This window comes from Oryza brachyantha, chromosome 3 (genome assembly GCF_000231095.2).
Source record: "Oryza brachyantha chromosome 3, ObraRS2, whole genome shotgun sequence".
Taxonomy (NCBI): Eukaryota; Viridiplantae; Streptophyta; class Magnoliopsida; order Poales; family Poaceae; genus Oryza; species Oryza brachyantha.
This window is the reverse complement of record NC_023165.2, coordinates 26004792-26027428: the sequence shown is the minus strand read 5'-3', so window position 1 is coordinate 26027428 and position 22637 is coordinate 26004792. Positions and strand designations below refer to the sequence as shown.

The 22637-nt window shown below is 44.5% G+C and overlaps 3 protein-coding genes across 3 annotated transcripts; 2 read left to right on the top strand and 1 right to left on the bottom strand.

Moving 5' to 3' along the window:
- Window positions 1–474: 474 nt before the first annotated feature.
- On the top strand, window positions 475–8423 carry LOC102710106 (mitogen-activated protein kinase kinase kinase 5-like). The gene is made up of 11 exons (XM_006650577.3): window positions 475–1284; window positions 2114–2761; window positions 2838–2925; window positions 3245–3307; window positions 3395–3558; window positions 3966–4041; window positions 5559–5618; window positions 6601–6720; window positions 7229–7435; window positions 7530–7609; window positions 7727–8423. Exons 1-11 carry the CDS (start codon window positions 728–730, stop codon window positions 7980–7982), a joined length of 2319 nt encoding a protein of 772 aa, XP_006650640.2. The 5' UTR covers window positions 475–727; the 3' UTR covers window positions 7983–8423.
- Window positions 8424–9112: 689 nt separating this feature from the next.
- On the bottom strand, window positions 9113–10344 carry LOC102700134 (transcription factor PIF5-like). The gene is made up of 5 exons (XM_040521603.1): window positions 9907–10344; window positions 9655–9813; window positions 9486–9551; window positions 9292–9357; window positions 9113–9199 (listed from the first exon to the last, which is right to left on the bottom strand). Exons 1-4 carry the CDS (start codon window positions 10342–10344, stop codon window positions 9298–9300), a joined length of 723 nt encoding a protein of 240 aa, XP_040377537.1. The 3' UTR covers window positions 9113–9199; window positions 9292–9297.
- Window positions 10345–15198: 4854 nt separating this feature from the next.
- On the top strand, window positions 15199–16343 carry LOC102709824 (zinc finger protein 1-like). Its single transcript, XM_006650576.1, has one exon. The coding sequence runs from the start codon at window positions 15324–15326 to the stop codon at window positions 16077–16079; it is 756 nt and encodes a 251-aa protein (XP_006650639.1). The 5' UTR covers window positions 15199–15323; the 3' UTR covers window positions 16080–16343.
- The last annotated feature ends 6294 nt before the right edge of the window (window positions 16344–22637 follow it).

Below are 22637 nucleotides of genomic sequence, written 5' to 3'. Positions count from 1 at the left end.
AAATATACTACGTGGATGGGTAACGGGCTAGGAGAGAGAAGGGAGCCGGTGACTCGTTTATCGCCCGGCTGAAGCACTCTCCCGAGCAGAAATCACCCGTATTTCGCCTGCGGTCGGCGACGAGCAGGAGCTTCGGTGTCCCCTGCGATCTCGTGCTCCGGATGAGCCAGTGTGGTTTTTTATTTTGTTGTTTTGTGTATGGCCACCGAGAATTTAACCACACCAGATTATATCTATATGTATGTATTAAATATTTGATATTAAATTCAATGACTGTCTTACCAACCTAATAGTCACAGTGTTGAAGGCTTAATGTTATATGGCGTTGGATTCAATCGGCAGCTGGCTAAACCATTAGCCATGCTCTAAATTGGAACGGAAATGAGGCCATGTACAGTGTACGTGAACGAATTGACTTCGCTGGACTTCTTCCCCCAAAGCCGCGTGGCCCCCGCGGTGGAGAGACGGACCGAACCCGCAGAAAAGAGAAGAAAAACAACAGCGAAACCGACTCCCGAGAAGCGGAGAGGGAGAAAAATATTCGCCCAAATGGCGGGGGTCGTCGTCGTCGTCTCCCCTCCGGGGCCGATCCCCCTCTCCGCCTCCTCCACCTCCCCCCGCGGTGCCATTACCACAGTGGCCACTAGGGTTACGCGCTCCCGGTAAGCCACCACCCGCCCGGTCCACGCCGCCCCCGCCTCTCGCTCTGCGCGGTGTTCCTTTGCCGATGCGGTGGTGGAAGCGTCCGGTTTCACCTTCCCCTTCCCCGTCCCCGTCGTCCGCGTCGACGCCCGCGTCCCCCGCGCGGGCCTCCACCTCCCGCGTTGGCGGTCCCCGCCGCGATGGGGGGTTTGGTGGTGGTGGTGGTGGGGGGGGGAGTGATCCGCAGCCGCGGTTGACCAGGCAGCGGCGGCTGCGGCACGTCGACGACATCGAGGTCGGGGTCTCGGCGATCGGGCTGGATTCCTCCGCCTCGTCCGCGGCCCCATCGTCGTGCCCTTCCAGGAGGGATTATGTGGGGTTCGGCCTCGTTACTGCTAGCTCGACGCCGATCTCGAGGACCCCGAGTAACATGGAGGTGGCGCCGCCGAGGTCGTCGTCGTCGCCCGTGCTGCTGCCGCACCCACTGCCCCTTCCCGATGAGGGGGACTCGCCCTGCCGCGGGTCCGGGAATCCCCTTCCTTCACCGAGGCTATTTGAAGGGGACTGCAATGGGTCGGCTATGGAATCGCCGTTGCTCGGGGTATCGGAGAATGGAAGCGACAGAGCTTCACTGTTGCCGAGGTGATGATTTGTGAAGTATTTTAGTACCTTTTAGTCTTCATTGCCTTGCTTCCGAGTTCGAACTATGCCAAGTTAATTAGTTTTTGGGTTTAGCAATGTCCGTTCGCACTGATTTAGCATTTCTGAGACGGATTGGGATCGATACCTTCCCAGCCATGTAGCAATTCTAAGGGGTAACTGCAGTAGCATTGGTAGAACACTTAATATGGGAATAGAATGTCTTGTTGTGGATAAGAAGTTAAGAACAATTAAAGTGAATTGTGAAATGCAAATGCCAGCGGTTGAGAGACCAGGGAGGATATCCTTTACACATGTTGTAGGGTTTTGGCTAAATAGAGTTAAAAGGGTTTAGGACATCTGCACATATACAGTCCATCTGGATCATACTTTACCATGTTAATTTTGACTTTATGTGAACTTATTAGCTAGTTGTAGGATACTATGGCTGAGTACACCCTTTCTTGGTGTAGAGGCCAGTTAATCCATTATCTAAAAAAAGTTGTAGGGTACTAGGATTTCAACAATAACCAAGTCACTGTAATTTGATTTGGTTGAACTGGATTTACATGAAGTTGCTAAGCTAAAATAAACATAAAGATTCAACAAGTCTGTGAATTGTTACAAAACACTGTTCACACAGTCCAAGAGCAATGTTACATTTACCTGAGGTAATGAAAAAAAATCCCAATAGTGCATATCTACGCTTTCTGGTCTGTTAGCTCCATTATATTAGATTATTCCATGCTCAACAAAGGCTTAATATACCCTGGAAATGCAGTGCAGTTATGTGCTTCTAGTGATTCTGATGTTTTTATGTTCCTGAATATAGATGGATAGCTAAAACTGTGCAAAAGAACCCAGAGCATGGTGACTTGCAATCAAATGGCGCAAATGGGATTACATTTGGGCAGCGGAGGAAGGCATTTAAAGAGAAATTACAGGATAAGAGCTCAGATGAAACACTGACCTTCAGATTGGACATACCCGCTAAAAGTGCTCCAAGCAGTGGATTTTCGAGCCCTGTACAGAGTCCTCGGAGAATCAGTAATGTAGACTTCTTGTCCACTGCAATGTCCATCCAAGGTACCAATTTATCGTCAGCATCAGTCTGGTCTCCTGATCTATATGGATCGTCTCCTTCTTGTGCATCACCTGAAAAACTTATGGGCGGTCAGGAGCGATCTCCTCGCTCCAGTCCATTGAGAAGCCCTGTTCTAAGATCAAAAAACCCAAGTGCACCTCCTTCACCAATACATCCAAAGTTGTTCCCAGAGAACCATGTTTCTCGTCCTGAGGGCAATGGGAGTGTAAATTTACATCCATTACCCCTCCCTCCCGCCTCTGTAAGCCCAAAGCAGACGAATTTTAGTCACCAGCCAGTTCCAAAAGTTGATACACCCTCAATGGCTGGCCAGTGGCAAAAGGGAAAGCTCATTGGCAGTGGCACATTTGGATGTGTATATGAGGCCGCCAATAGGTATGCAAGTGCATTTTATTACCATGTTTGCTGGATCATCAAGTTTGAACATTATCCTCTGCCATCTAACATACAGACACACTGGAGCTCTGTGTGCCATGAAAGAGGTCAACATAATTCCTGACGATGCTAAATCAGCTGAATCTCTGAAGCAGTTGGAGCAGGTATGGAGTATCACTTTGTAAGGATAATACAGATAGATGTTGTTTATTCTACAGAGATGGTATTATTAATATGTCTTCTCTTATGTGCCTATTTCCCAGAACAGAATGACCTTTTTCTTACTTTGAGGATTAAATAATACATTTTATTATTGTTCTCAAGTACATATTAATTTCTGAGCTTGCGTACCATTTTTAGGGAGACCTGGTTGCATAATGTTATTGTAATTATGCTTGAGTACCTCTCCTCTTCTATAATTCTATCTAAAGATTATATAAGTTTTTACCTTGCTTTTTTTACTGTATCTTACCTTTGTTTCAGGAAATAAAATTTCTTAGTCAATTCAAGCATGAAAACATAGTGCAATATTACGGCAGTGAAACTGTAAGTTCTCATATGCCAAATTGAGGTGATATTCTGTACTAGTTAATAATGCTATTGCTATCTAATAATCATCTGGATAACTCGCAGACTGAAGATCGATTCTACATATATCTCGAATATGTTCATCCTGGTTCTATTAATAAGTATGTAAATCAACATTGTGGAGCAATGACAGAGTCAGTAATCCGCAGCTTCACCCGTCATATTCTTAAAGGCCTTGCCTTTTTACATAGTCAGAAAATTATGCATAGGTAACCTTTTGTCTCTGTTTTTTTTTCTTGTTTCGTTTTCTTAACTAATAATGACTTAACTCGCTGTTTCATAAAAAAATTGAACCTACATGTTGAAGTTTCTGCATTCTGTTTCTGCGCTGTTTTGGTTTTCTTTTGTCTGTTTATGTTATTGTGTTTTCTCAAGCTTATTCTTATTTCTATCCACATTCCGCTTAGAGCTGATTCATATCACAGTTGATGATAGTCCTTTTGTGTGTGCTTCCGTGTCTTTTGTCATTTCCCGTGTGTTCTCTAGAGTCTTAATTTTTAGCCCCAAATTTGCGAAAGATATTTTTTATCAGGTTCCTTTTGTTATTTCATTCAAACTTTGGATTGCATGATGCTGAAAGAGTACAAATGTAAATGAAATCGTTATACTCTTGCAGAGATATCAAAGGAGCTAATTTGCTTGTTGATGTGAATGGTGTAGTCAAATTGGCTGACTTTGGAATGGCTAAGCATGTGAGTTTCTCATGGTGACTTGATGACTCATGTTTTGCTGGCAATGTATACAATTATGCGGTAGTCAGTAATCCAGTTTGATTTGTTTGAATTAAGCCCATCATTGCTGCCTTCGAGATAGTAATAGTATGTCCATCCATTCTGTGGTGCAGTTAAAAAATGATTCAGCACTAAAACGAGCATTGCTTGCCTATACAATTATAATTGGCATAATGACAACCATGCAAATATGCAATTAATATATGTATGGCCATAAACTGTTAAGCATAAATGTAAACCTTTTTTCCAGCTGCTTTACATTGTAGAGAAGCAGTTTTGACACTAAGGCCCCATTTGGACCCCACTTATTGAAAAAAAATGGATTCCCTATCAGATTCGAGTAGATTTTGAATTTGCTAGGATATGATTCAGATTCGAATATTTAAGTTTGGATGTATGGAGTTGCAGGAATCATTTCAGAAAAATAAAAACGTTTTGATGTTGAAACTAGGGATCATATCCAAAATCCTCTAAGTTGCATTGGATGCAAAATCAAAGTAATCAAGGAAAAATAGCACATCAGATACCATTATACTGTCCCCTTCATCTCAATCCTCGATGTGGCTGGCGAGAGTGATCTGATCTGGACTCTAGAGTACTTCATACTATTTATGGTGCTTGGCAGTGGTGGCTGGGGCCAAAGAGGGTGGAATATACCAAGGACGGAGAAAGAGTCAAACGAGAGAAAGGGAAGGCTGAGAATGACCTAGGGCTTTCTGTGGCTATGGTGCTTTGTGGTGGCAATGAATGAGAGCAAGGAGAGCTTGGAAGCCAGGCAGAGGGACAAGTAGTGGAGGAGGAAGGGAAGGGTGTGGTGGTGAAGGGGCCAGCCGGCCGAGCAGGTTATGAGATATGGCAGACTTGGAGGCCTTGCAAGTTTTGGCGACAGGCTTGGATTCTATTTGATTCGTGTTTTTAACCGAGAATTGTGTCTTATACTCCTTAGGCCTCTGGAGTTTCAAGAGGAAATTATGGATTCAAACCGTAGATAGGGCCAAACACCTCAAATGCTGAATTTTGATTCCAACTCAGCACAATACATAGGGATTCAAACAGGGCGTAATATCATTTGAAACAGTATTGGTCTTCCCTACCACAGTACTACTTCCTTCATGCCAAAATATAAGCACTTCTAGCATTTGAAATTTGTACCGAAATATTAGCATCCCCAGAGTACTACTTCTCCTACCTATCACCTCATTCAAAATTTTAACCATCTTACTCCCAACACCCTCCAACTTGTAACTGTATCTCATTTATTGAGGGGCACCATAGTATTTTCCTCCCAACCTTAATATCTGCTAAACAACCTAGGAATCCTTATATTTTGGAATGGATGCAGTATTTTTAACTTGTGTTTTTCAAATGCCACTGTTGATTATATGGTTTATTGCTAGTGGATTATATAGTTTTAGGTTTACCCTATTTGGTAGGAGTACATTTCTAATTATTTTTCAATGTTTTTCCCTTGTTTTCAGTTGAGTACTGCAGCTCCTAATCTTTCACTGAAGGGAACTCCATACTGGATGGCTCCTGAGGTGAGACTGCTTATTCTTAGTATAAATTTCATCATTCATTTTTTTCTCCATGTTCTGATTGCAATAATTTCTTCATGTGTACTTATTTTTTATATCCATTATTGAGAATAACAAGGGTACTATGTATCAATATGTGTTGTGCGGAAAATGCTCGTGTTTGCTGGTTTTTATTTGCCAGCCAAATAAAAATGCATCATGATTCATGATCAAACAACCAATAAATTGAACACTAAAGTTATAAATCCTTGACTGAATTCATGCATATAATGGAATTTCTCCTTTTGTGATATGTTGCTACTAAGAGTTGTTTTTTCAAACATTAACTATTTGATCTGGCTAAGGTCAGTCCAGTTTTCTGTACAATGTGACTATGTGCTTAGTGGGTACTTATCTCCCTTTCTTTCTAACAGATTTGATGTTAGGAACTTGGGATGACATCTTGTAACTGTATATATACCACTTTAATAGCTGTGATTTTCCCAATGGCTCTGAAATCTTAAACCCTGTTCGGAACATGGGGATCTCCGATTCCAGTGTGAATTGAGCTGTTTTGTATTAATATCCTATGAAATTCCTGGGCCTCATCTTTCTTTCCTTTTTTTTTTCTTATGCTTGCAAGTCAAAATTTGAATTTTCAACCTTAAATTTAGAGTTGATTTGCTTTTAGATCACTAAGAAAATGTATATAAAAGTTTTATTCACAGACTATTTTCCATTTGTTAATATGTCGTTTGGTTTTTTTCACGAAAAAGCCAAACGATGAGGGTGCCTGTGACCCTGTGTCCCAAGAGGACTTTGGTGTTTATGGTTGTATAAAATATCTCATACTGTAGAATCACCCTCCTTAGTATCAAGCATACTCATTAAAATTCTGTTTTCAGCAAATTGATATTTGACTTGCAGTTTTTTTTTTGGCTATTCCAAATAGAATTGTGTTGCATCGCTATATGGCATACTCATACTTGCACATCTTATATCACAGGTGGTTCAGGCTACACTTGTCAAAGATGTAGGGTATGATCTTGCTGTGGATATCTGGAGCCTAGGTTGCACAATTATCGAGATGTTCACAGGAAAGCCTCCTTGGAGTGGTCTTGAAGGGGTAAACAGCTTGGAACCTTCACTTCTTTTTGCTATCAAATTAAAGTTTGTTTCATGAGGTGGATTTGTGTAATTAGTATAGCTCATCTTTCATTACTTGGGTTTAACTAGTGAATAATGATGACCTGTCAAGTTTGGCACTTTTGCCTTGATCAATATTATGAGGAGAATGTAAAAACAGTACTCCAGCCGTTTCATATTATAAGCCATTTTGGGTTTGACATAAGTCAAGCCTCTTCAAATTTGGCCAAGTTGATAGAAAACTATAGCAACACTTCCAACACAAAATAAATATACTATAAAAATGTATTGAATGGTGGATTTACGTAAACTAATTTTGTGTCGTAGATGTTATTACATTTTTCTACAAACTTGATTAACTTGAAGAGGTTTGACTTAGGACAAACCTAAAGTGACTTGTAATATGAAATGGAGGGAATAACATATTTTCATATCTGGACACCTGTAACCATAATCTAAAGATAAATCTGATTTTCATTATGCAACAGCCCGCTGCAATGTTTAAGGTGTTGCATAAAGATCCATCAATTCCAGATAGTTTATCCCCAGAAGGGAAGGATTTTCTGAGATGCTGCTTCAAGAGAAACCCAGCTGAGAGACCAACAGCGAGCAAGTTGCTGGAACATCCATTCGTCCACAATTCTAATCACTACAAACAGCACAGTGCTTTACATTCTGTTGGACTTAAATCCACCGTAAGCATGCTTCTCACACATACTCACGTGAATGCTGTATAGTGGGTAACAAGTTTCATGCATATTACCCTTATAATTTTGCTGGTTATGACAGGATACTGGACACAATGCAAGAGACAAAAATTCCGGTAAGATTGATTCATTAATGAGGGGGAAACATACAATTACAACTGGGTGAGTACTTTCTTAACTTGTTATTTTTTTAGTTAATGTTTAATTTGTATAAGAAAGTTGCATTATGTGAGACTCTCAAGTCTTAACCCTGACTTTCTTTTTCCTTCTTCCTGCCAGTGAAACAAGCAGTGGTAGATCTCCCGGTTCATTGTCTAATCGGATGGGAGTTGGCCCGACAGCTCTCCCAAACTTGGAAACTCGAAGCTTATCCCCTCAACCTATGAGTTTGAGGTCCAGTCCTGGCTCTGCAGCCCATACACCGAGTAGTATGAACTTTTCTATTGCATACCATCAGCCTAGTCCGCTGCCAAGGTCGAATGGAAAGGAATCAATAAATATGTTCGCCTTGAAGCATGGCGAGCTGCCTACGTAAGATGTGAGACACGTTATCGGTCCACACAAAGAACACAGTCATGAGGCAGGTTGCCAATCTGTGCCCATGCCTAACTTCTGACCCCTGTACTTCTAGTCATCATAATTGACCATTTGCTGGGTCTTGTAAAATATAAAGTACCGGGCATGTGAAGGGCATCACCACGGTATGATCGCAATAGATTCTGAAACCTGCAGTGTTTGTTTTCAAGGAATGATGGTGTTTCCTTTGTAACATATTATTTAGGATTAGCTGTAGTTTAAACTAATGGCCCTGATTGTTGCCAACAGATAGGACATTAGGATTGTAGTTGTAGCTTGTATTGTTTTTGCTGTTGTGTAACCACACCACGATGTAATCATTGTTGATTTTTTGAGTCCCGGCAATAATGATAAAGAGTTGGCAAAGGGGATCAAAGATGTGCACGCTCTCTTTTGTGTTCTCGAAGTTCATTTTGGAAGTCATGGTGCAAAGTCATCTTTCTTTTTCTTACATTAGAGGCAAAGGTGATGCGGAGTTTGACATCAAAGTATCAAATATGTCTGCAAGTTGTAGCTTTGCAGTGCAACTACAACCTACAGGGACTACAATGGAACACAAACTATGCCAAGAAACCTCAGGGTTACAATGTTTGTTTAGCACCTATCTTGATTTCTACCTTTTCTAGGCTGTGTACACGTCCATTTTGATTTTTGTATCCCTTGGGTACACCGGTACATAGATGTACATATCCTGCTACTGATCAGTGTTGCATTGGAAATACGTACAAGGATCAGTTTGATGTTGCCATCAACTGAATTATCGCGAAGGCTATGTGCATTGACTTCATGTAATTGTGTGAGTTTATCTTCTTATCTTGAAATAAATTGGCTACAGCATGAGTTAGTTGCTACTAGCTAGCATGGAAGCAAGGTCTTCAGCCTGTAGTGAAGATGACATTTAGAATTCAACATGCTTGAGTTCTAATAGCATTCTTCCAGTTTGAAGATGAGACATTGGCAGATGGCCAACCCTTTAATTTCGTTAGTGTCAAAGGTTGCAAATACTTAGCCATCGACATTGCTCTTTTAGCCTTGATTCATCATGTTTTCAACTCGAGATGGTAATCAGTTGAAATGAGTCCATCATCGGGCAGGTGACATATTCAGATCGAGTCCTAAGTCCATGCCATTGTAAGCAATTGGCGCGTACATCCACAGCTCATCAGAGCTAAGCATCTGATCATGACAAAAACTAATTGATAAGACAGGGATCACAACTGCAAAGTTAGAACTTAGAACAGATGTGTTGCATTTGGATTTCCACTTACCTTGATCTATAGCTGCAAGAATTTGACATAGTGGGCAGCCTCCTCAAGCATTGTGCTTATATCCACCTGCAAACATACTCTAGAACAATCAAGAAGTAACAAAATAGACGGATAGTGCTAGAAACTAACTAGATGGAAATCAAGTTTAGCTCATTTTCTTCAGAAATGGACATATGGAGATTTTGATTCTTTACTTTGGTTCCATTGGGTACCAGCTTCTGCAAAATCCGGAGCCTCACATTGATCCTTTCCCTTCTTCTCTGCATTGCACAGAACAAAACTCTGAACCAACACTCCCAACATATGCAAGAATGGTGGCATTTATTCACCAGCACGGCTGCACAAATACTGGACCCACCCTACCCTTGCATAGAGGCTCTGGGCGCCGGTCGCTGACCCCCGGCGAGCAGGAGCCTTCCCATTCCCGCCGCCGGCGACATGATCCACCGTGCCGCAGTTCCCTCGGGAGCAATTGGACTCGCTGTCGGCGCAGCTGGTGCACTGCATATTCTCCTGGTTCTTCTGCATAATTAATCACATGCAAATTAGCATGACCACGAAATTACAACGATAATCTTCACAGTTTTGTTCCCATTTTTCGCGTTGTTTTCGTACCGTGTCTGAAGCTCTAGCTTTCTTCTTGCGCCGTCCAAGATCTCCCCCATGGCCGGGCCGAGTCTTACGCTTCAGCCGTGGCGCCACGTTACGGCGGACTCCGGCGCCGCCATTGTCGCTGACGAGGAGGTTGAGGTTGATGGACGTACATGGGATCGTGTTGACACCGAGCGACACGTCGGGCTCGCCGGCGTAGTAGCAACACCCGCCAACGTGGTAGCTGCCGCCGCCGGTGCCGGAGCCGCCGCCACTGAGAGGCGGCCAGTAGCACGTCCCGCGGTCAGGCTGCCATTGCACGGAGCTGCTACGTGCTCCCATGCCACCTAGCTCATCTTGCTCGCGGTGCTCCAGCCGATCGTTCTGGCAAGGGTACCGCGCCGTGAAGAACTGCGCCGCGATCTCAGACTCCTCCTCTTCCGGCGCCGGCGTCCACTGCATCTCGTCCGGTCGATTCAGTTCGTCTTGCGAAAATGAACACGGAGAAAATGAACAGTTATTGCCTCAGTATTTGTACAGTTGCACTGATCAATTTAGCATTTTCTGATACAGCTCAGGTACCTTAGCTACGTGTGCAACATTGGGAGTGGCACGTCTGAATGTTACAAAAATATATTCTTCCATAGTTCCAGTTATATCTGGAAGAAAAATGATAAATTTGTACATGATGAGACAGATACGCGGAAATGCATATTGGCTCTGGTTCAGGAATGATTTATAATTTAGATTAGTGTGCCTGATGTGGAATTCTGGCAGCCCGAACAACAAGTCCCAACATTGTTGATTGAGATTTGTTTCAGTCCAACAAAAAGTATCTCTAGGTACCAGTATTTTGAAATACTTTTTATTGGGTCGGAGCAAATCTCTTATTAATTACCAAGCGTAGAATAATTAACAAGGGGTTAGGTCGTAGAAGGAAGTAATCGCCTTTCAATTACTCCTTCTGATTTTGTCTAGAGTAAATTTCACATGATTACATATATTTTAATCACATTATAATAAAATTACATATGTAATACTATTTTTTTTGGAAAACTACAGATTTAAATTTTTATTCCAAAACTATAGATTTAGTGTTGAAGCTACCAAAGAACTATATGTTTTAGAGTTTCACTGCTGTCTTTTGAAAGTTACAAGAGTTATAGTTTTGTGATAAAATCGATGTTAAATATATGGTTTAGTTATAGAATGTCTTAATTTGTAATTTTGTGGCAAAAATTGATGCCAAATTTATAATTTGTGATACACATCTTTAATAAAATCTCCAGTTTTGTGATAACTTGATCAAAGTACCTGTATTTTGTGAAAATTAGTTTTTTATTAAATATTATTGACTTTTAGATTTATGTTCGATCATTTATCTTATTCCAAAAAAATGTATAACTATTAATTATAATTTTGTGATTTGTTTTATCATCACATGTACTTTGAGCATGATTTATAATTTTGTATTTTCACACAATTTTAAATAAAACAAATGTTAAACATCGATTCAAAAGTAAACCGTGTTAAATAAAAAAAATCCGGGGAGAATACTAAACTGCAACATGGAAATTGAGACAGCTGCCCGGTTGATTGAAATTCATCATTAGATACAAACTGGAGCCACAAGAAACAAAAAGCTAGGCTGTATTGCATTTTTTTTTCTCACCACAAGAAAAAAAGGCACAATTAACTAATACTCCTAACTACACTGCAATGTTGGTGCTGTATTGCATTTTTTTTTCTCGCCACTTTTTTTTCCTTCTGGAAATAGTAGCTATCAAGTGATTTTCGGAGATCATGGCTAAATTAGTTCGACTGGCTGTACCTGTATGTGTGCGCTAGTATATAGCTGTGAACGTTGGCAGCACGTCCACATGTTGACAGTCTTGCACGCTGCAGCTAGAGCTGGATACTGTAGCTGTCACAATAATCTTTTGTTTTCAATAGCATCGATACAGCAAGCAACATTACTCACATGTGCATAGCTCTAAAATGTTACTAACCCGGTGAGACAACTGTATGCATAAATAACCAGCCAGGCCAGTAAGTTTAATCATTTCAACTAGCTAGTGACACGTGTACCCTTTCAGGCAATCAGGCAAAGTTTACTTAAAAACAGCACCGTAAAATTTCTCTAGTGTGTGGCCATGAAATAAAGTCGCTGTTTGATTGATAAGTACTATCAGAAAATAGGGATACCTGTGCTTGAACATGTACAGCTAATGAGCTATAGCTTGCCATGCTTGTTGAGCTAGCTGAAGGTTCTAACTGGTGACTGCTGAGCTGAGCTAACTCAGCTAAGCTTGCTTTCACGATAATCTTTTCAGTTCGTTCAGAAAAACAATGCGTCCTTTCAGGGAAGCGACAGCGCGGCACCGACGAGTAACGAACCGGATTCTGCTTGGTGACAGTACCTTCAAACTAAAGAAGCCGGCGATCGATCGATGCACTGGAAGGTTTTCGTCAGACTTCCAGTGTGGGTAGCTAGCAGCTGGTAGCCTGGAGCCAACCAACCAATAGAAGAGAAAAAAAACATACATTAATCTTTCCCCTGTTTCTGTTATAGGCAGTTAGGTGTAGGTGCTTTATCAAATCGCTACGACCCCTCCTGCTAGCTCACCACACTCACCAGCCTCACGCCAACCGGGCAACCACCGCCGCGGCGCCACCCCGTTCAGATTCGCGCCGCCGTCGTCGTCGCCGCCGCCGCCGCCGCTCGCACCGGACGCAACGCTACGTACGTACGTAGGAGTACGTCGCCGCGCCGAACCAGGAGCTCGTACCGGCACGAGAGGAGCCGGGTGGTTGGTTATCACTGATCCAATCGCGCACCGATTCCCGATCTAATCGCGCATGTGGTTAGGTTAGGCGCGCGGGTGCCGGCCCGGCCTGCCCAATCGCGTACGTACTTACGTACGTGTTCGTACGTAAGCAGCGAGCGCGACCACGCAAGGCATGAGCACAAGGAACACGTGGTGGGAGGGAGGGATTAACGGCGTGAGGCGCTGCGGCTGCGCTCCGCCCACCCACGCGCACCGTATCAATCCGTGGGGCAGCAAAAGAGACGGGGACGTCTCGCTTGCCCGCCTCGCGCGGGGGGGTCACGCGACGCGACACAGCGCACGCACAAGTTGATGAATCTCTCGCTCTGCTTTTGTGGAAAAGTCCACGACTCCACGGGGGGCACCTGCACGGTGCGGGCGGAGACGATCGAGACGAGAGGGAAGGGAGGGAAGAAGGCGACCACCACGCGACGCGCGCGGAGGGGGAAGCCGGCCGGCGGCGGCGCCGCCCTGGTGGTGGTCGCGTTAATTTGCTTCGTGTGATCCGACGTGGGGTGGGGTGGTGGCGTCTGCCGGGCCATGGGCGAGAAAAAACGTAGTTATCCTTGCAAGTGTGAGTTTTATGTAGAGAAGCGACGTGTTAGGTGCGTGCTCCGCCCGGTCTCAACGTGCGTGACGTCTCCGGAGCTCCGCTGCCTTGCGCTTTGCATCACGCATAGCAAGTGTGTAATAAGATAGGGGCCAGTAGTGGTGTAGTGTAGCGTGGGATGTGTGCTTCCATGCATAGCAAATAACTATATGATATTGCAGTCTGTTAGCTTAGTAGCGTTTGTTTGCCAACACAACGATGATTGCGGCACGGTGGGCTGGTGGCAACTACAGAGCAAGTGGTGCCACTCCCCACATAACCATGTTTGTCTCTCTACTGACGAAAGGGCCCATGCATCAAAATTGAAATCAGAACCACATAAAATAGTTTGATTTTGCCATCACTGCGGTGGCGTCAACACAGTGTGTCCCCAAACTGCCCAAAAGGAAACAGAGAAAAATGTGTCCACAGTCCACACTCCACACACAGTTAGCGACGGATAGAGCGGTGCCACTAGTGCTACTAGTCGCGCTCTAACTTCTAGCTGAGTGTATCAATGCTAAACGATGCGACAGTGACCTACCTAACCTAATGAAACCAGGTATAGGCGTATAGTTGCTGGGTGCAGAAGATCCCAGCCGTGGATGGCAACCTCAGCGGCTCGGCCGACGGAAACTCACAGTCGATCAGTTATTTTTATTTGACCACAAAGGAGACCAGTCATCTGTTGGTATCTTCCATGCACGCACCACTTCTGGCCCAACTCCATTTGCAATTTTGCCTGGTTTGGGTCTGACTTGCTATCGGGTCAGAACTCAGGACGTCGTGGATCGGAGCCGGAACCGTCTACTGAGAGAGCACGAGGGCGATGACCATTTCGGCGATGGCTCGCACGTGCTTAATTAATAGCCCGCGGTGTTCCAGTTGAACCCACGATTATCCATTGACCCGCTGTCATTTCACACGATCACTCACGGTTTCTTCTCCTCTTTTTTTTTTCTTCCAGAAAGTGGAGTAAACTTTGAAGCAACTACTCCTAAATATGGCCTTTCTCGACGTGTTGATAATTTTGCAAGCAAATCATGTGCCAGCAGGAACTACCCTGTACCCCTAATATATGAGTAGGATATATAACACAAGTATATATGTAATATGGATTTGCTCGTCAGCTCATCCAATCCATGCAGAGGAACTGACTGCGATCGAGCGTTTGGTCAGTGTCTCGATTAATCAGATATTAGGTGTCGAATTCTGAACGGCTGCGTAATTAATCTCAACCCACACAGCTCCAACCCTCCAAGTTGGCCACTCCAGTGGCGAGCGGAGCTGTCGTTACCGGGGCGGGTGCGCTTTGCACGCCAAACCCCCATCCGCAACAACCGACGACGACGACGACCGCTTCGCCGCAGTCCACAGGCCACGGCGCGCGCAGCCTGCCTACTCAGTCCTCACTCTCCTCCCCCCCCCCCCCCCCCCCCCCCCACACGCAGTCACACACACACACACTCCTAACACACTAGCTCCACTCAACTTGCGCCTTTGCCCCTCCATCCCCGTGTCTTCCCATCCACGTTGACCACGACTTTTTCGTTGCGGCATCGCCTCCAACTCCAACTCCACCACCCACCCGGCCGGGCGGCCAGCCAAGCCCACCCAATGACCCAACCGCCTCCCTCCTTCGCCGCCACTCCACCGGTCTCACGGTCGCTGCCACGCCGTCCCCACCGACGAGACGACCCCACCCGTCAACCTGTGCGCGCCCACGCCGCAACCACCTCGCGCGCTGCCCCCACCTACGACGCAACTTCCCACGTCCCCTCTCTCCCCTCTTCGATCTCCTCCGCACACTCGCGCGCGCAACACCTCCTCCGCGCTCCGCCTCACCCCTCCCACCGCTTTAAAACTACCTCACATCTCACTCCCCCCACTCCTCACACCACACAGCAACCAGCCAGCTGCCACACTAGAAGCGACCGAAGCTTAAGCTTAGCTAGCGGAGAGAACAAGTCGTCAATCTGCTTGCTGCTGCTTTATAGTAGCTTTTGTGAATTGCGGTGGAGGGCATGTCGAGCGCGTCGTCCATGGAGGCGCTCCACGCCGCGGTGCTCGAGGAGGAGTCGGCCATCGTGACGAGCAGCAGCGCCACGAGCGGGGAGGAAGGCGGCCACCTGCCGCAGGGGTGGGCGAAGCGGAAGAGGTCGCGCCGCCAGCGATCGGAGGAGGAGAACCTCGCGCTCTGCCTCCTTATGCTCTCCCGCGGCGGCCACCACCGTGTCCAGGCACCGCCTCCGCTCTCGGCAGCGGCGGCGGAGTTCAAGTGCTCCGTCTGCGGCAAGTCCTTCAGCTCCTACCAGGCGCTCGGCGGCCACAAGACGAGCCACCGGGTCAAGCAGCCAGCCCCCGCAGCCCCCGTCGTCGCTGTGCTGCCTCCAGCCGAGGACCGCGAGCCAGCCACGTCATCCACCGCCGCATCCTCCGACGGCGCGTCGGGCAGAGTCCACAGGTGCTCCATCTGCCACAAGGAGTTCCCCACCGGGCAGGCGCTCGGCGGGCACAAGAGGAAGCACTACGACGGAGGCATAGGCTCCGCCGCTGGCGCCGGCGCATCCTCAACCGAGCTCCTGGCCACGGTTGCCACCGAGTCTGAGGTGGGCAGTTCCGGCAACGGCCACTTCGCCGCCCGCGCGTTCGACCTCAACCTCCCGGCGGTGCCGGAGTTCGTGTGGCGGCCGTGCTCCAAGGGCAAGAAGATGTGGGACGAGGAGGAGGAGGTCCAGAGCCCCCTCGCCTTCAAGAAGCCGCGCCTTCTCACCGCGTAATTCAGCTGCACGGATCCGATCCGTCAGAGAGTTTTTGGTCTAGGGAGTGAAATTCAGTCGAACACACTATTCGTTGATTCGTTTTGTGCCGCTATTGTTTAATTTGTTCCTGCTTTTGTACAGAGAAAAGTGAGTGATACATAGCCATACATACATACAGATATAGGCATCCTAGCTCCTTGGTTCTTTGTAACATTGGATCTGTACCTGTATCTTTTACACTTTTGTTCTTTGGCAATCAGTATATTGTAGACCATTCGATCACACGAAGATTGATTCGTGTACAGTACAGTGTAACATAAACCCAGATTGTTCTCAAGATTATATGTCTAAAAAACCGAAAACCCTTAATATCGCAGTCCCTTGTTTCGCCATCTCACTCTCCCTTGCTTACAGACACGGTAAGAAACAGAAGCCTCAAAGTTGATCAACTCACAACACAGCTCAGAAGCAGAGAATTGCACTCAACCTAACCTATGCTGCCAACTGCCAGCCAAGAGCTGCCAATCTAGACCGTTCTTGATCACGTATTCGGTGACGTGAATCCGGACTAATTAACTGTTATTCCACCGTCCTGGTTTAGTTGGGGCCGGGGAGGAGTGACATGTAACAGCTACGTACGTGCCCTCCGGAGATGGTTTTGCAGCTTCGGGAACGCCGATCGACGGCGCCCACTGGGGTAGTAGTAGAAGAGGGGGATGTGGTGGAAAGGCCGCGGACAGCGACGGCGGGCGGGCGGCTGCACCGGGTTGCCGACCTGCGCGCGGTGGATGGATGGATGGAACCGATCGCTTTCGACGCAACAAGCGCGCGCGCGCACCGCGGCCGCCCGCATGGTTGGAAACTTGGAATGGAAGGGTTGGGTTCGGCGTCGGCCTCGCGCGTGCGGCCGCGATGCTTCCGCTTGATTGGCGCTGGCTGGGCGGCTTTGCTTGCCCCGCGTCACGGACTGGGCGCGTTGAAGCGTCGACGGGGGTTGGGGCAGACGGACGCTATTACGCGCGCGCGCGGGGGCATGTTTCACATGGCGTGTGCCGGGGTTTCGTGCGAGACCCGGTGCCACCACCGGTCCGCGGCGGTGCACGCACACGTCTTTCGGGGGTTCGGCGGGCGGGATAGCGTGGTCGTTCTAAGACGTGATCCCGGGCTGATGGCACGGTGACGCCATGCTGCTTTCCTCTTTTAATAATTAAACGGAAGTTGCTTCTGCCATGACAGGACGGAATTGGTGCAATACTAGTATAAACTCTGCTCGAGAAGCATGTTTTGGATGTGCTCTTCGTTTACCCATTCAAGAGCCGACGCAGCGTTTTCTTTCTCTGCTGGGCCAAGTCCAACACCCCCAATGGGCAATGGATGTGCTCTGCGCGCTGCCTTCCTGGACGTTACGACGACGGGTGATCACATAGGCCGCGGCTCTCTGCAAATCCTTGTGTGGCCTGCTCCGCCGCCTCCTCTGCGCGCTGCGATATTCAGCGTTTCGTTTTCACATCTTCTCTTGCCCACGTCGGCCTGGGCTCCAAGCCGAGCTGCCGAGGTGCATTCCTTCTGAAAGTTGCATGGGCCGTGAGAAAGTTCCATTCAGGCGTCGAGTCTAGATTGACTTGCATTGCTGGACAGCTGGAGTGCCAAACGGCCAATTAAGGTGGTGTTTAGATTGAGAAAATTTTTAAAAGAAGTGTCACGTTAAATATTTGACCGGATGTTGGAAGGGGTTTTCAGACACAAATGAAAAAACGAATTTCACGGCTAGCCTAGAAACCGCGAGACGGATCTTTTGAGCCTAATTAATACGTCATTAGCACATGTTGGTTACCGTAGCACTTATGGCTAATCATAAACTAGGCTTAAAAGATTCGTCTCAAGATTTCTTCCATAACTGTGCAATTAGTTTTTTGTTTTTTGGTTCATCTATATTTAATGCTTTATTTAGGTGTCTAAAGTTTTAATATGATGTTTTTGGAAAAAAAAATTTTAGAACTAAATAAGGCCTAAATTTTCCAAGCCTCTCGGAACTCAGGCGCATGTCCCGTAGGGATTTGACAACAAGGCATGAACAGACGAAATGGGCTAGTGGCTCTTGTTGAATTTTCCAAATAGAGGACTAAAATATGGTGGTACACGGAGTAGCGCTCGTAGTACTATCACTTGTTGACTTACTGTTCATGCAGCACGGATGATCTTCTTCGAGAAAACAATAACTTTACGTGGGGATTAAACGATACTCCTGGTGCCACCAGATGAACTTCTACCTTCTTATCCTAAATTCAAAAAAGTTCCATATTGCAACTGAGAAAAAAAAAAACTATTCCAACTCTTTCAAACGCTGTTTCTATTGGGCGAAGCAAGAGTTTTTTTTTTTTGCAAAGATACTATCAAACGAAGCCTCTTTTAATGAAGATTCTAATGTCCTAAATTATATGAAAGGAGAAAATAACTAATCTTCTTGAAGTTACTGAATGACTGAAATGGGCCTAAGGGTACTGAATGACTGAAATGGACAACTTGCTAGGCTCAAATAGCAGATAGGCCAGGCCCACAAATTGCAAGAAGTCCCATGGGTACAAGAGGAATGAGTTTATTTGAGGTCCCTTATTTTATGAACGAATCCAATTTTCGTCCTCCGACCGGAAAACAAGACACAAAGGATCCCTCGACTCTCAAAATCAGTACAAAATAAGTATTAAGTTAGTTTGGGCAGTAGTTTTAGCTAACGTGGCGCCTATTGGCTGGTTTGGCTCAATACTCATCTTGACGTGGTACATAAAGAAGAATATAACAATTAAAAAATAAAACAAAATATGTGGGTCCACATGACAGTCAATAATTAAATAAAAATAATAAGGCTCACATGTCAGTGGACCCACCTCCTCTACATCATCTTATCTCTTCTTTGTCCATGCAAATTCACTAGAGACTAGGGAAGTCGATCTGGTGGAGGGTATTATCGTAGAGGACGTATATTTTTTAATTTATATATTTATTTTCAGCACCATATCACTGCCACGAAGAATGAGGACTGAGTCAAACCAGCCTTATAGCTGCCACATGAGCAGAAACTGCCTTGAGATTTATTTTGCACCGGTTTTATAGTTAAGAGACATGTTGTATATGATATTGTGGTTTAGGTACATAAATCAAACTCGTTGGGACCTCAAATGAACTTATTTAGCACAAGAAGAAGTCCAGGAGCGCGTGTTACTATTCCAAAATCGGACTGTGGGCCCACTCAAGGCCTAAGATATGGCCTTTCTCTGTTGCTTTCGTTTATATCGTCGTCTAATGCAGAAATGCTTCCATAGACACCATCATTCTCAGGCTGACAGACAGCTCTTGATCAAGATCGACAGGTAGGCCTTGATGGCAAGTGGCAACAGAAGGGTAGGATGGTGGACAAGAGAACACAATTTCACGTGGCTAAAGTAATCGGGAGTCCTGATAAAATATAGATATTTCTTATACTATTGAGGATACTGCTTATCATATGAATTATTTTTCATATTCATATTTTCCATTTAAGATTCTTCCTATTTTACGCTCAACTGCTTTTCCACCCCCCCCCCCCGCCTCTTTGTTTATTAAGAGGCATTATGATGCTTTCTTCCTATCCTAATCCATCCATGCTAATTAATTCAGAAATATTTACGACTTAAAACGGACATAACAGTTGGTAACAAAAGTTCTCTTAAAAAACGGTCGTTAACAAAAGGCACCAATTATCGCTGCCTAGTAGAATGTGAATAATAGGTAGTGGAAGGCAGAGAAAAACAGTAGCAGTTTACCAACAAGATTCTGTTTGATCTTGGTTTGTAGGGTCATAATTTGATACTAGTTAGTGATTTCGTGCTCTCCTTTTCTTATGGAAGATTTTGTTGATGATTTTTTTAAGGGGACTACTACACTATGGTGTAACATAAAGACAACGGAATAAACTCTAGGTGTTACTTTGTTTAAGTAACGTATTATCTCCTAAGTAACATGTTGCCTTACATGTATCGTGTATGGAATCTCAAATGTATCAAACATAGTATCATATTTAGGTAACATGGCACCTCATATGAATCGTGCATGACTAGATAACATGATATCTTACATCTATCATGTATGATACCTCAGGGTACCATGACAAGATAACATGGTATCTAACATGTATCATGTATGATACCAGAACTAGAACAATATTTTGTCACATGTATCGTGTATGATACCTTAAGATACCATGTCCAGATAACATGTTACATCCCAAGTAATATGGTATCTCACATGTACCATATATGATACCTAAATATTACCGTGTCTGGTTCTGGTGTTATCATGAATGGTATCATGAGGGTTCCATCGTCTTCATTGTGCACATCTGCTGTAGCCGAGGTAGGGGCCGTTCAGGCCAGATGACTCGCTGGAGCCTGGCACGGTGTGTCTTCTCCTGTTGCAGTCCATCTTTCAGTCCGAGTCCTTCATCGTCGACCTTGCTAGCCTCATGAACCGCCTCACCTCGCTCGTTACGGCACCCTCGACCCTAGCCCCATCGAGGTTCTCTTTTCCAGCGGCCGACAACGACGTCGTAGCCAGAACAGTGCTACAGCGTCACGGCGAGGCCGGACATTCTTAACCGCCATAAGCATCCCGTCACTCTCCAATTAAACAGTACGTCATCAAATATAAATCATATCTTAAAATATCTAAATTCTAATAAATGAAAAAAAAATTAACACGGGTAATGAATTAAGAGGTTACTGGTAATGAGAAACCGTGGTACACCGTTAAGTTGGTACACCATATTCTAATATTTTCGATTTAGCTTATAAAGAAAAATAAAACCAAAACTAAAATATAGTCATATAATGCTAGCAGCATACTTGTCTAATCAAATTGTTTGCCATGCTAAGAAGGCAAGGGTCTTGCCAAAGGACACCGCGACACATCATCTGCTTAATTTGTTTCTGGCGATGCCGTGCGGACGGTACACCGTTCCGTAGCAATAGTTTCACATTAATGAGCAAAGAAGACGTACTCATTTTATTAAGCTAGTGATTATCTCTTGGGTTTAAAGAAAGAGTTTATCTTTGGATGACTGGATTTTATGCACTCAGGCTCGGCGCTCCTTTGACATTTTAACATCAGCTGGTGCGGTGTTTGGACGAAGGGGTTCATTTTTTTTGGCTTTTCCAAAAAAATGTCAAATGATATATTTATATTCAAAACTAATTTCTAAATAAAACTTTTATATAGGTTTTCATAGCGATCTAAAAGCAAATGCTGAAAAATAAACTACGATGGAAAACTTAAAATCAATTCTAAATTTAATATTGAAAAATTAAATTTTGACTTATAAAAATAAACGAAAAGACGAGGGTGGAAGCAGAAACTGAGGATAAAATCGGGCTCACTGTATCGAACAGTGCAACATATTGTGCTCGTACGTTGTTGAGGCAGAAAAGTTAAGGATGGGCCTATGATACAAATAGTAAGTTAGCAATGAAAAACACTACTGATCCCAGAACTGTTGCATAAAGTTCAAATGGTCGGCAGTGTGCTTGTATCCTTTCAAAGTTTCATCCTCTGTGTTCCACATGGCTTAAATCCGGATCTAAACTGGTCGTAAAGAGACAAGCTGGTAAGTATGGGGCAGGCTGTGGTAACAGTCCAATTAACAGGAGGATATAGATGCAGATCGAGTAGTGCGCCAGCTCTACTAGAGTAATTGCAATGCTTAACGCCACCCGCATGTCTCAGTTCATCTTATCCTAACAGGTAACTTAGGATGCATTTCAGAAATCCTGCTCTGTCTACAGGGAATTCAATCCCTGCAGATAGTTCTGCTAATTAATTTTGAACCCGTACGAGGCTACCACCATTAGCTTGGGGTCAAGAAGATTACCAAATCTTGCTTCCTTGGTTTTTTGACGGACCACTAGGCTGGTCAAGATTCTGTCTAAGTATAGCTTTGCTGGTGCCTAGGTGAGGGCATCACAGGTAACATCACTCTATTTGAAGTAGGACTCCTCTTTTCGTCCCGAAATAAGGCTATGTTTTAGTATCTCAATTTTTTTTTAAAAAAACATCACATCGAATCTTTAGACACTTAAATAAAGCATTAAATATATATGAAAATTAAAACTAATTACGCAGTTACGGGAAAATTGTGAGACGAATCTTTTGAGTCTAATTAGTACATAATTAGTCATAAGTGCTACTGTAACCACTATGTGCTAATGACAGATTAATTAGATTCAAAAAGATTCGTCTCGCGGTTTTTAGGCGAAATTTAAAATGTATTTTGTAATTAAACTACGTTTAATACTTCAAATATGTGACGTACACGTCGATGTGACCTCTATCCTAAAAATTTTTCTCAACTGAATGGGTCCTAAGTTAAGGTCTACTGGCATTTGACTAGAGCTTGTCATATGTCTTATATTTTCGAATTTTCTTATGTTTATAATTTAATATTTGTAATTTTTAATTTTTTTAGAGTTGATTTTGGGGTTTTTCACTGTAATTATTTTTCAGATTTTGCTTTTTATATGGCCAAAAATATATATGTAAAATTTTTAT

Bases quoted from the DNA above. Each gene is read 5' to 3' on its own strand.
- LOC102710106 (XM_006650577.3), top strand. From the start codon at position 728: ATGCGGTGGTGGAAGCGTCCGGTTTCACCTTCCCCTTCCCCGTCCCCG. The intron at 3,308-3,394 runs GTAAGTTCTCAT...GATAACTCGCAG, and splicing joins AATATTACGGCAGTGAAACT to ACTGAAGATCGATTCTACAT. The intron at 7,610-7,726 runs GTGAGTACTTTC...TCTTCCTGCCAG, and splicing joins AAACATACAATTACAACTGG to TGAAACAAGCAGTGGTAGAT.
- LOC102700134 (XM_040521603.1), bottom strand. From the start codon at position 10,344: ATGCAGTGGACGCCGGCGCCGGAAGAGGAGGAGTCTGAGATCGCGGCG. The intron at 9,814-9,906 runs GTACGAAAACAA...TTAATTATGCAG, and splicing joins AAGCTAGAGCTTCAGACACG to AAGAACCAGGAGAATATGCA. The intron at 9,552-9,654 runs GTAGGGTGGGTC...TGTGCAATGCAG, and splicing joins CCCAGAGCCTCTATGCAAGG to AGAAGAAGGGAAAGGATCAA.
- LOC102709824 (XM_006650576.1), top strand. From the start codon at position 15,324: ATGTCGAGCGCGTCGTCCATGGAGGCGCTCCACGCCGCGGTGCTCGAG.